Source organism: Cottoperca gobio, chromosome 13, assembly GCF_900634415.1.
Source record: "Cottoperca gobio chromosome 13, fCotGob3.1, whole genome shotgun sequence".
Lineage (NCBI taxonomy): Eukaryota > Metazoa > Chordata > Actinopteri > Perciformes > Bovichtidae > Cottoperca > Cottoperca gobio.
In genome coordinates, this window is record NC_041367.1 from 21,592,964 (window position 1) to 21,605,463 (window position 12,500).

General features: G+C 41.0%; 1 protein-coding gene across 1 annotated transcript; it reads right to left on the reverse strand.

Moving 5' to 3' along the window:
• Nucleotides 1-62: 62 nt before the first annotated feature.
• LOC115017373 (mRNA decay activator protein ZFP36L1) lies at nucleotides 63-4,462 on the reverse strand. The gene is made up of 2 exons (XM_029445729.1): nucleotides 4,071-4,462; nucleotides 63-3,398 (listed from the first exon to the last, which is right to left on the reverse strand). Exons 1-2 carry the CDS (start codon nucleotides 4,122-4,124, stop codon nucleotides 2,187-2,189), a joined length of 1,266 nt encoding a protein of 421 aa, XP_029301589.1. The 5' UTR covers nucleotides 4,125-4,462; the 3' UTR covers nucleotides 63-2,186.
• Nucleotides 4,463-12,500: the final 8,038 nt, after the last annotated feature.

Genomic DNA, 12,500 nt, shown 5'->3' on the forward strand with positions numbered 1-12,500 from the left:
ACCTTCTGCATGCTATATAACAAAATGACACACAATTGTAATGAGATGCAAGACAGCTGAGCTCTCATTTTTTAAAGACTTTTATTTTGAAATAAAAGGGGACAAATATATTAAGATAAAGAGCTAGGATATCAACATAACCCATGGAATGTAAACAACAAATGCACTTAAATTATGTAAAACAAAAAAAACACGATATCAAACACCACAATATAGGTTTCGCTTTGAAAAACAAAATAAATAAGTCTTTAAGTTAACAAAAGTTACAAAAACAGCTTTTTGCAAGGCTACAGCAACAAGAAGCGAGCGTCTCTCGACTCTTCAGGACAGGTTGCGTCGATACCACGACAAATACAAACAATAAAAACCGTGCCTGATTTTACTTGAACGTGCTTGATTTCACCTGTAGCTCAGAGATTCAGCTAGCTAGCGTGCAACAGAGGTCGACCTACAAACACATTGTCATCAAGGCAACTCTGATAGATAAACTTCAACAATAAACAAAGGTCATCTTTTCACCTGTTTGTTTACATCACAAGGAAAGAAGATAGCACACAGGCTTCTAAACAGGTAGGAATTTCCACACAGCACAACCAAAATGCAATAATGCAGCAGTCCTGATACACATGCACAATGAGATATACGATGTAAATGATGTAAACACATTTTTATTTACAACTGCTGACTTACACTAAGGCCATGAATGTGTGGTAAAACCTCTTTCACCACCATTTTGCTTTGTATTTAGATAACAGCACTTAACAATTGGGAAAGGTTATTACAGTCAGAGGTGTGAGGCTTATTGGAGAGGAGAGTAGACTCACTGTATGCTCACACCAACAGCAGGAACTAATGCTAATGCTACTGATCGAGGATTTTGCAGATGCAGTATTACTGGTAGGCGTCTCTAGTCGAATTGAGAAACCACCGACTTACACATGGAGCTGCTTTTGATGTGAAAACTCAGTGAGTCTTGATTTCTGCTGGCCTATTAGCCAATAAGGCAACATACGTACATATTGAATGCCAAAATGTTTTTCTTCCTCCTTTTTTCTCCTCTCCGCAAGTCTCCTTAAAGCTACTTGATAGCATAAACCGAGCAGATGGACATCATGATGCATAAGTAAAGCATAATTTCTCTGGTATTATAAAAAAGCATGAACACAATCACAAAGCAAACTCAACAACTTTTACAAAAACAATAAATAAATCAACAAAAGTGTTAATAACAATAATCATAACACTATATATTACCTGTCGTTGTTAAAGGCTAGGCTAGGTGTTAACAGTATGAGTAGGTTAGGGTAACTCTAACATTAACTTTGGTAACTAGAGAGTCAGTGGGTTGCCTACACTTGTGCTAATCTTTTGTTGCTCAGGCAGTTTAGCTGAATCATTGCCAGACAGTTAAAATGGCTGACAAATACAATCAAGTGGACACAGCCATACAACCAATCAATTAATCAATCAGCGACAGCATACAGTTATTCAGCCTCTTACTCGTGGAAAAGAGGTTGGGTACATACAGTTGGAGAGCCCTCATATGACTGGAGAAGTGCTGCAGGCTGGCATCACTATAAACTGCTTGTAAGGAGAAAAACAAGTAAAGTTGTGAAAAAACAACATTGCTATATTGAAAAGTGGATCGCACACCAGTCATGCATCGGGCAAACAACATTAATTTTAAAATCCTTCAGGGTACAGGAAATTCTTGAACAGAACTTCCCACTGAGTAAGAATAGCATATGGGCAAATGCAGAGCTAAAGGAAGTACCCTCTCTAAAAATGGGTATACAACAGTATACAGCAGTAACAATGGCAAGAAACAAAAACCTTAAACATAACAACCAAACAAAAGAAAAAAGTCAGCTAAAACTGGACGAACACTGAGCAGCGCTACAACTGCTTGGATGAGAAATGCAATATGCACAAAAATAGGTACGTTTACCTAGCTGGATTTAGGGAGGAACTGAAAAACTAATGTTTTAATCCTCTGTGACTTCTATCTCAACACTGTTTTAAAATGTCTAATTGTCATAATGGAGTTTCTGCTTTATTTACACCCTATATTGTGCTAGTTATTGTTTTTAGACTGGACACAAAAACCAATAGCTCCTCGTCACATAGATTTAAACAATTAGGCCATCTATCCCTCTTTAAATTCAGCCCTACAGTAAAACCCATCCCTACTCGTCTGTAACAGACAGTCGGCTAAAGATGGGAAGGCGTCGGCCCTCAAAGCTTGGTGACTCTGTGCCGCTGGAGGAAGAGCTGAGGGAGCAGGAGGAGGTGTAGCCTTCCTCAGAGAGGGATTCAGCTGACGAGCAGCGTTGAAGGCTGTGCAGGGAGACTGGCAGCTGCTTGGGGAGGTGGTAAGGGAGGTTTGGATTTTTGGAGGTGAAAGTGGAGGTGGGACACCGGGGGCTGACAGAATCAGTCACAGCATAGAAACGCAGAGCCGAATCACCGATGTCCCTGGTCAGGTCAGTGATGCCAGAGATGGGGTAGGGACAATGCTTCAGTGCACCTGGTTCAGGGAAGAGAGGGGAGAGGAGCTCTGGGCTCCCTAAGGAGGATTGAGGAGGGGAGACAGAGGAGGCCCGGGTGAAGAGGAAGGAGGAAGGCTGCGACTCCTCAACTGGTTGGAAAGTCTGTGGAGAGGAGGAGAAGCCTGCAAAGCTAAAGCTGTGACGCAACAGAGGAGGCCTCATCTTCTGTTTCTGTGGAGGTATGCCAGCATTGCCATCAAGGATCTCATCAGCGTTGTGGATGAAGTGGCAGCGGGCGCCGTACGGGCAGAATCCTATCGTGTGGAAAGTGCGGCATGGCTCCGTCTTGTACTTGGGGTGCCTGCTGAGGCCCCTCAGCTCGTCCATGCCGTGGGCGAACTGGCACTTGGCACCGTACTTGCAGGTGCCGCTTTCCTCATAGGTGCGGCAGAGTTCGGTCTTGTACCGGGTGGAGATGTGAGGCGGGGAAACAGGGGGTCTGGTGCCAGAAGGGGAAGCAATGGAGGAGAGAGAGGTGTTGCTAATGCAGAAGCCTGGTGGAGGGAGCAGCACTTTTGGGGACAAGTTAGCCATTTTGTCCTCTCTGCCTCCCAAGCTGCTGACGTTGCCCTCGATCATGCTGACCGAGCGGTCAACTCTGAAGGGAATGTGGCTGAGTGAGGAGCAGGGAAGCTGACTTTCCTTGCTCCACTGCTGGGTGCAGGCTATGTTAAACCCCCAGCCAGCTGAGTCGGTCACCTCAGAGGTGCTGCTGCTGCTGTTGAACTTGGAGTTGGGGAGGGTTACAGGGCACAGAGAATGGCGACGCTGGAAGCCGAGGACTCTTTCAGTGTGTTGCTGCTGTGAGCCGGTAAGCGAGCCATCTGTCGCCTCCAGGCCGCGGAAATTCTGTCACACAAAAGGAAAGAGGAGAAGAATAGATGTAAGCTTTCTGCATTCCTGGAGCACTGGAGCGAGACTGGCAGGGCCAAGTCGAGCTGAAAGAAGATTTTAAAGCTGCAGCTAAAGCGACCAGAGAAATTTACTTGAAAGGTGAGACTGTTTAATTTTGAGAATATACTAAATTAGGCCTTAGATTATAACAACTGGATTGCGAAAGCAGCATACAAATGCACAAAGACAAATCAAACATCCAATTTCATTAAGTATTTTATCATGTTTTAACCCCAAAATGTGAAACTACAAGACTTTTCGTGTCAGAAATCCTAATAAAACAAACTTCCCATCCTTCCTTTTCTTTAAAGACTCACTCCAATCTAGATTTTCCCAAAAAAGCTGAAATGAATTATTGTATTATTAATGAGGCCATATTCATAAATGAATATGAGATACATCCAAAGAAAAACACTTAATCTGTTACTAATTTAGGCAATTAGTTCAACAACTTTTCATCCCTTCATCATCTTTTCCCACATGAAGAAATGGTGTTTATACTGTACTCTAGTATTGCATTAATCAAGAGTCATCAAGCAAGAGCTTTAGCTGATCACAGAAGAAATAGTTAGATGTGGCATGTTGGTAAATATGTATAAAAGGTTTAAATAGTCATTTGGCTCTTACCTTGAAGAACTCTTCATCCAGTTCCAGGAAAGGCGTTAGAAAGTCGGAGGGCATGGTTCACTTCACCGTCCTCGCTGAGTGAAGCAGCTGGATGTCTGATCCCACAGTGGAGGAAGGCTGGGGAGGACAACAAGTTTCTGTGTCCGAAATAAAGGAATACAGAGTCTGGTCTTTGGGGAGCTGAGCTGGCAGAGAAAAGGTCCTGGGGAAGCCTCACAGATTTTGAATGTCGTTTTTTGACGGTCAGGGGAAGAGAAACTGCTTGTCCCAAGAGTTGAAAGAGGTTGTGGAGGGAAGGGGAGAGAAATGAAGAAGTAGTCAGATCCGATGAGAAGGAGTCAGTGAATTGGGAGAAAGAGCAATGTGACCCTCGGAGGAAAGTTCCTCGACCATCTGTTGGAATCTGCTTAAATAGTTGGGGAAACCCACCCATTCACACACACCCCCTGCCTGTGTTCTTCAGGGGGCAGGGCAGGGAGTGTGTGCGTGTTAATGTGTGTTAATGTGTGTGTGTTGGGGGGATGGGGTCCTGTATTGTAATGGTGTGCTGGGGGGCAGGGTGGGCACTGAAAGAAGAGGAGGGAGCTGAATGAAGCTACTTTTCTACCCATTCATTACCAAATCCTTGAAGATGCATTCTTATTTTTTTAACTGGCCGCCCCCTCAAATTGTTTCTGATCGATACAGCTAAGGAGATAATGACGAGTGTTATGGGCAAAGTTGTTAAAAGTATGTTTGAGATATGAAAAAAAGTTTTTAACTACTTAATTAATTATTTATTCCTCCAAATGTTTTCAACTACGACTTTGATTAAGGCCATCAAGCTCGGCAAAGAGGGGATAAACATGTGGGAGAGTTATATGACAACCTTTTTGCTTTTGAATAGATCACTTGACATTAGAAGCTGAATTTCATTACATGATTGCTTGTGGAAACTGATAATACAGTTAAAATAAACATGCCCCACTTATTCTTTCAACTATGTCATTTTTCTATTTTATTTTCTCCACTTGAATATTAGTTAAAATAATATTTTGTCATGTGTTGTCCTGATTTATTATTACTTAAGGTAGCAACAGTTAAAGCAATGCCAACACATAATAAAGGTTTCTGCCATGTTGTTAACACTTCACTCACTTTCTACTTTCTACTTCCAACACATGATATCCACACTACTTTAATAACACACACTCTGAGAAATGAATAAGACTTATTCTTGTCTCTGATATGACAATGTTCCTCATAATAAATGGATGGATCTGAAACCCTTTTTGTCTAAAAGTGAACTGAGATTTGATGGTTGTCTAACTACTGGTCCAAACTAACAATGGCGGTGTGGTGAGTCCATGTGTCTGTGTCAGTTGTCTGCTTCTTTTTCCTCCCAAAGTCATGTCGATTGGAAACAAAATGCCCACAGGCGTGAATGAAGTGTGAACGTGTTAGACTGATGATCTGTCCAAGGCGTACCCCGCTCAGTTTTGTGAGTTATGTTTTAGTTCTTGAGTCATAGATGCCTTATGGTAAGAATGTCATTGGTTGAAATAAAGACAATGTAAAAAGTATACAATGACAAAGTAATGTATGTATTGTGTATGTAAAATGGATTGTTACAACACACACACATTGTCTACATTAGTTGTAATATTTAACCTTCCAAGTAAATTATTACCAAGTATTTTTGTATTGCTGTCTACTGTATGTAAACTATACTTTATTAACTTTGAAAGAATCAAAGTCTCACTGTTATCTCAGCTTATATTTTATTCATGGTCTCACATTTAAGAGAGATAAGAACAAGCCCCGACTTGTGGGTCAGTGGTGATCCATCCACTCCTTCAGCAGTGCTGTTTTCATCGTCACGGTATGTCATTCCAAAGCTTGTTGCTGTGTTCAAATGCAAATTGAGGTCAGTAAGGATGGTTCACAGCTAGTAGGATGGACATTTTTTGACTGTTCCACAGTAACACATGGGACAAAACAAAGACTGCTGTTGGCTTGAATGGATCCATGATTGTGCTCCTAACCTAGGTTTAAAAAAAAAAAAGTCAGCAGCCATCTTGTGTTAATGTGTGGGTTAGTTTGGATCGATCAAGGCAGCGGTAGACCAGCAACTTCCATGTTCTAAAACGTAAAATTACTGTTTTTGTCAAAGGAGTCTGGTGGCTTTGAAGATAGCATAGATAATCATATCACTTCCCCGTCAAAAAGGGGAAACATTCTAAATTCTAAAACTCAAACTGATATTGACTTTTTTAGGTGGCTAAAATACTTTTTGCTGCTGCCCCCATCCACAGCAGTACATTGCTTAGCTCCTGTGCTGGTACTCCTGTCTGTTTCTCCAAACTAGGACTATGAATAAGTTCCTCATACAATCCAAATTCAAAACAACTGAACTATTGGGCAGCAGTGGAGGAGGTCTGGTAATGAATCATGTTTGGACTACAATCATTTGAATTTCCAATTAAACCAGGAAGAGTATTTTCTTAAAATGCTTGCCCTGTCCAGAGAGTTAAGAGTCTATTACTTGTTTGGTAGAACCAGGGTTAAGATTCCAACTCTCACTGAAACCCAGTGACCACATTGAGTACACCTGCATAAACCAGCATAATAATGGTAATGGTATAATGAAAAAGACCACTTTCTGTTGCCTCTTACCCTGTCTGTAATCACTCATTTTAAACTTCGCAAGATGACTTCGCTATCACGCCATAGGGATTTGATTGACATCTCTGCATAGCAGTGCAGAACTTACCATTTAACTTGCTAACAGGTAGTGTTCATCATTACTTTATGCCTCTTAACTTGACAACAAAAACACAAAAATGTAAATGAGTGAATGTTTAACTAAATGGTTTGGTGAGTCTGTCCCACTGCTGACCAGGAAATGAACAGTTATTGTTTACCGCCTGACACACTTTACACTACATGTAATTTATCAGATGCTCTTATCCAGAGAAACTTACAGTGAACTAACTATAGGGACAGTCTCCTTGGATCACAACCATCTGGTGTTGTATTTGGAGGCTGAACTACTAGACCACTAGGCCATCACCACCCTCATACCCACACAAATACAGTGAGGAAGAATATATTGTTTCCAATTGATTTGGCATGTAGGAATGGAAGATGATGTTGTGGATGTATGTATGCACACAGCATTTGTAAGAGAAAATGCAACTGAGGCAAATATTCAACTTCCATGAACAAGTGACCAGAGCAGCCAAATGTTTATAATGTTTGGATTGTTTGTGGCTGTAATGGGGCAATATAGTTGATTTCCCAAGTTCCCAGGCCGAAACTTCAACTGGAACGCCCCCCGAAGTAGGATTTCCGACTTATGGAGAACCTCACCCGACCTCAAAATCCGAGATGGCTGCACCACGCATCAAGTGAGTGAAAGCTTGTAATAATATACTGTTTATTAGCACTTCTGTCTTATTTGTGTCTCATTAAATCAGTTGTACACACAGTGGTGTCCAACTTCTAGCTGTGTACATGTTGCTACAATGTTTGTATGTACATAAAACTGCATAATGCGTTGTTATTAAGTGGTATTACAAACAATGGCTAACACGGTTAACAGTTTTTCAACATGTCCCCTGCTAAAGGTAATTTACAATGCCGTTTCATTGTATAGGAGCATCATTTTTTGGAGACCAGGCTAAATATGTAGAGTAGAAAGAAAGTTTGTTGAAGTGGGTAGACACAAGAAAAGTTAAGAGCGACATAACGACAGTCAGTCTGTTACCAAACCAACCGACCACAGGGAGGAAACCACACTGGATTACAGTTATTGTTTACTGTAGAAACATGGCGGTGCAACATGGTGGACTACGTGGAAGAGGAACCGCTCTCAATATAGATCTAAAATAACACACACACACACACACACACACACACACACACACACACACACACACGCACACACGCACACACACACACACACACACACTAACGTATCAGTTAGACGTTGTGATAAGAAATGTCTGTTGTGTGTTTTACAGTTTGTCTTTGCAGCCTCTTTGAAATGAACGGTCGCTCAGTTCTTTTGCTACATTCCATTTACCTGGGAAGTTGGAAATCAGATTAGGATTATTGTAGTTTTGTCTTGTTGTTTTGTTTTGTTTCAATTTACAACCATATCTCTCTCTCTCTCTCTCTCTCTCTCTCTCTCTCTCTCTCTCTCTCTCTCTCTCTCTCTCTCTCTCTCTCTCTCTGGCTGTTGTTGTGGGCTGGTCTGGTCAACTGAATCTGTTCTTACTTAACCAGCATAACTGTCTGTGGCTGTGGGATGAGTTGGTGGGTGACAGAGTATATGTTTTCTTGTGTAGTTTTTCTGCAGTTGCAAAGCTCAATATGAACAGTGCACTGTGTAATGCATTACATTACAGTTCATTTAGCTGACGCTTTACTCCAAAGCGACTTACAATAAGTGCAAACAATCATGAGAATACAACTCCGAACAGCAAGAATCTTTTAAGAACATTAATGCATTATAATAACCCTCTGATTGAACCCATAAAGTGTGATTGAGCCTGCACCCAGTTCAGAAAGGATTGGTTACTTGAATACTTTTTGATACCTTACTTTTATAAAACAATTATTTTTTCTAAATAAAATAAAGTTTTAAATTAAGAAAAGCAATTATTCAATTAGGTAATGTCTGACCAGAGAACAAGTAAACAGGGTAAAGAATATGACCAAGTGTTTGGTGCAATGTTTTTCCTCCAGGTTTTGATAAGTTACAGTTATCGGCTGTCAAAAAGCATAGAATTTTGATACATAGCCCTGTATGGCATTTGAGTGCCCTACTAAACAAATAAACATAAATAGGCTCTTTTTTTGGCAAACTCTTTTCCTTCCTTGTGCAACACTGCGTAGAGAGTTACAGATGAGAGTCAAAACATACTACCACACCTCAGCTAAGCCAAACCTCCAACTGGATCACAGATCGCCTTATCACCTGTGAAAGGAAGGCATTTGTAACAAAGCTCTGATCAGATGGTTAGGGACGAACATCAGGGTACATTTAAGCATAGTCGCAATTCATATCATGATGGAGGTTTTACTTTAACTTTGGCTGGCAAATGTCACATGCTGTGTCAGTTAGCAGTGGTTTGGGTGGAGACGAGGGAGGAGTGGGTTTACAGTAACAATGTTAGATACGTTGTTAAGTTTTATGGTTTGCAGTATGTTGACAACAGAGACAAATGTGATGTTTGATGCTGTCAGTTAACATGGCTAACAGTCTGACAGGAAAACTAAATATTACGGGTAAACATGACATCACAACATCACAAATGATCTTAAAACCCACAAGTGTGTAGTTCAGATAGAAATATGTTTGTGGATACAGCAAGTATTTTTGTTTCCTTTATTCATGTAACAAGAATGAGACATTTTTCTGAGGTATACTCATTGTGTTCAATATAGCAATGTAATTCTGAAAATGTAAATACTGTGTACTGTAGACTTCTTTCTGCTTTGTCACATGCACACACAATCTCAAAAATGAACACTACGTCTCTCTCTCTCTCTCTCTCTCTGTCTCTCTCTCTCTCTCACACACACACAAACACACATCCCAGCATGGTTTTCTGCCCCCTATCTGAGCCTGTCTTGGCCTCTTTGTCGAGGCCACCATGACAAGAGCTCCATTGTCCAGAGGCTTCTCCATATGTTCCCATATACTCCGCAGTGAAGCATTATGGACAATACCAGCACACATGATCTGATCTAACTGTCCTCTGTGGCTTAATCAAGGGCAAGAGCTGAAACTCACATGTCTGTGCTGCAGTGGACTGCATTTGGTCAAATTGTTTTCAAATAGAGTTTGCTAGTGCATCTCTGCATTTAAACAATTGATATTGATTAAATGTGATTATTTGAGGATACTATAGGTTTATGCCATGGTCACAAGTTACAATTATTTCAACTTTGTTTCTTAGACAACCCATTTTTCTGTTATTTTTGGTGTTACTGATGTGTCATAAATAGCACATGCATTTAATTTAAAAGTATTTGTTGTTGCAACTGGAACAAAACTGAATTTAAGTGACCAGGATTGGAAAGAGAATATATTTTGGAGTTTCCACAAAGCATAATGTTCAACTTGTTGTTAGTGGTGCATGCAACCCGAATTGTCTATAGCCGCTTTCACACATGCACTGCAACCCTGAACATATGTAGACATTACCCAGAGGAGCGGTTTGTGAGAACACAAAAGTCCAAATCATTCGGACAGGAAATTAAACAGACTTTACCCTGCCAGCTCTCTAGTACACATTTGGTGTAATGTCTGATTGACTCCTTGTGTGAATAGAGGCGCTCATTGTCCGGAGAATTCACAGGAAGCAAGCTTCTTGATGACTTCGCTATTATAACACTGGCGTGAAACCGGAAGAAAGCATTTACACAAAGACATGAAAGTAAAAAATACGGTGGGATTGGGGAACTTCTCTCTCTAAGGGCCGACGCTGAAATAGTCAGAGAAATTCAGGGAATGGCAAGAGACTCGGTTGTTTGTGACCAATTAAGAACGGCTATGTGACCGCGGTGTAATCTGCGTCATATCCTGCGTCATATCCTGCCTCCTGCAAACTCTACCGAGATGTCACTCTTCGCCTAAACCAAACTAAGTATTTCCATTAGGTGAGAATGCGTCTGACACGGACATTCTGCGGTTGTGTTCTACACGTTTAAAAGGGAAACTCTGGACTTATTCTCCGAAGAAAATGGAATCTGAGAAAATAAATGCTTTCACTTCTGGAACCGTGAACACCTGAAATAACTCGACATAACATAGAGAAACAAAGTGGTTTAAACAAGCAGTTAGCTTATGAATTGAATCGGCATGCAGCGCAGCATTTCACGCCTAAAACTTAATTAACACCAAATTGGGCGCTTCTGGGGAAACGGCAGTCCTTCCTAATAATTTGAATGTGTGTAGTGCGATTGTTTTGCGGCGATGGCGACCACAGAAGATGCTGGAAAAAAGGCAGAAGCAAAATAATCAACTTTTAGAGACTCGCAACTCAACATCACGCTGCGGTGGCCAATCATTTAGCAGGCGATCCAGAGCTATAAAACCCTGCTGTGACGGAGTACAAAGACATTAATCATCATGCAGCCACTTGGCATTAACACACAAATGGGCCATTTGAGTGACACCGCCGCAGAGACCTGCGCTAATCACCTCATCACCATATTTGTTGTGAATGCTGCCTACCTCTGGGCAAAAGTCAGGTTATTCCTGGATGTGTTGGGTTGGTGGCTAGCTTTAAAGCTTACAAGATACAACATACAGTGTAAAGACAATTTTTCTGCTGTTGGAAAACGGTATCTAACCATGCAGATAGCTATAGTTGAATCGTCTGAGATTTTGACATGTCCAGTGAATTGGATGTGAGCGGTATAAACTCAGTAGTAATGTAATGTATTGTAATGTAATGTAAGTAGAGTTGTAAAAGAAAAGTCTGTTGATTATCAATGCAAGCGGGACATTGATCCTAGAAAGGCATGTGTTGCTTGTGAGTTCTTGAAATGCAACCTTTAGTTGCTGTGGGTGCATCCTCTTATGATGTAATAATTACACATGAGCCAGGTAAGCTTCCTAAGTAAAAACAATTAATTATTTTAATATTCATCATCATCTCCTCCCAACCTGCACATTGTCATGAATACTGGCTCTTTTAGGCTATTTCCATTTCAGGGTGGATCTAATTGGTCGTCAAATGCCCTGTTTGCAGGTCACAGTCTATTTTTGTAACCTGCTGTGTTTGTTTGTCCTAGTGGTACTTTGCTCACACCTTCCTACCTCCATTGATGTGAATGAGGGCCATAGCCATTAGATGTCCACAGCCTCGCATCGTCTCTTATCGAGACACCACAGTGTTGTATTGCACTTACGCCATGGCCAAATACTAAAGAAAATTAAGCTGTGTTCAAATTGTCAACATTTTTAAAAGTAGGTTAGGTCTCTTTCACCAATGAGATGGAGAGTCTTGGTTGATTATCTAAAAGTATCTGAAACCCCCCTCCACCTACACCTTCCAACATTGTGCTGGGGACGTTAGTTATGTTGTTGCCACCAGGATTCAATATTGACACAGGTAGTGTTGGTCAAGTTATTTATTGTTAGGTTTACGGTATTTTATTTACCACTAAGCCGTATTGCTATACCAGCTACTAACAGGTCATACATACAAATACCGTAATTTCCGGACTATAAACCGCGACTTTTTCCCCATTTTTCGACCCTGCGGTTTATATAACGGTGCGACTAATCTATGGATTTTTACAGCTAACGGCCACTAGGGGAATTCCTAAATCTATGGATTTTACAAGCTACAGTCCACCGGATGCCGGAAAAGAGCGCCCAAATGTAAAAGTGGAACTGCGAGTGGTACGAGAGACATACGGACATTACGA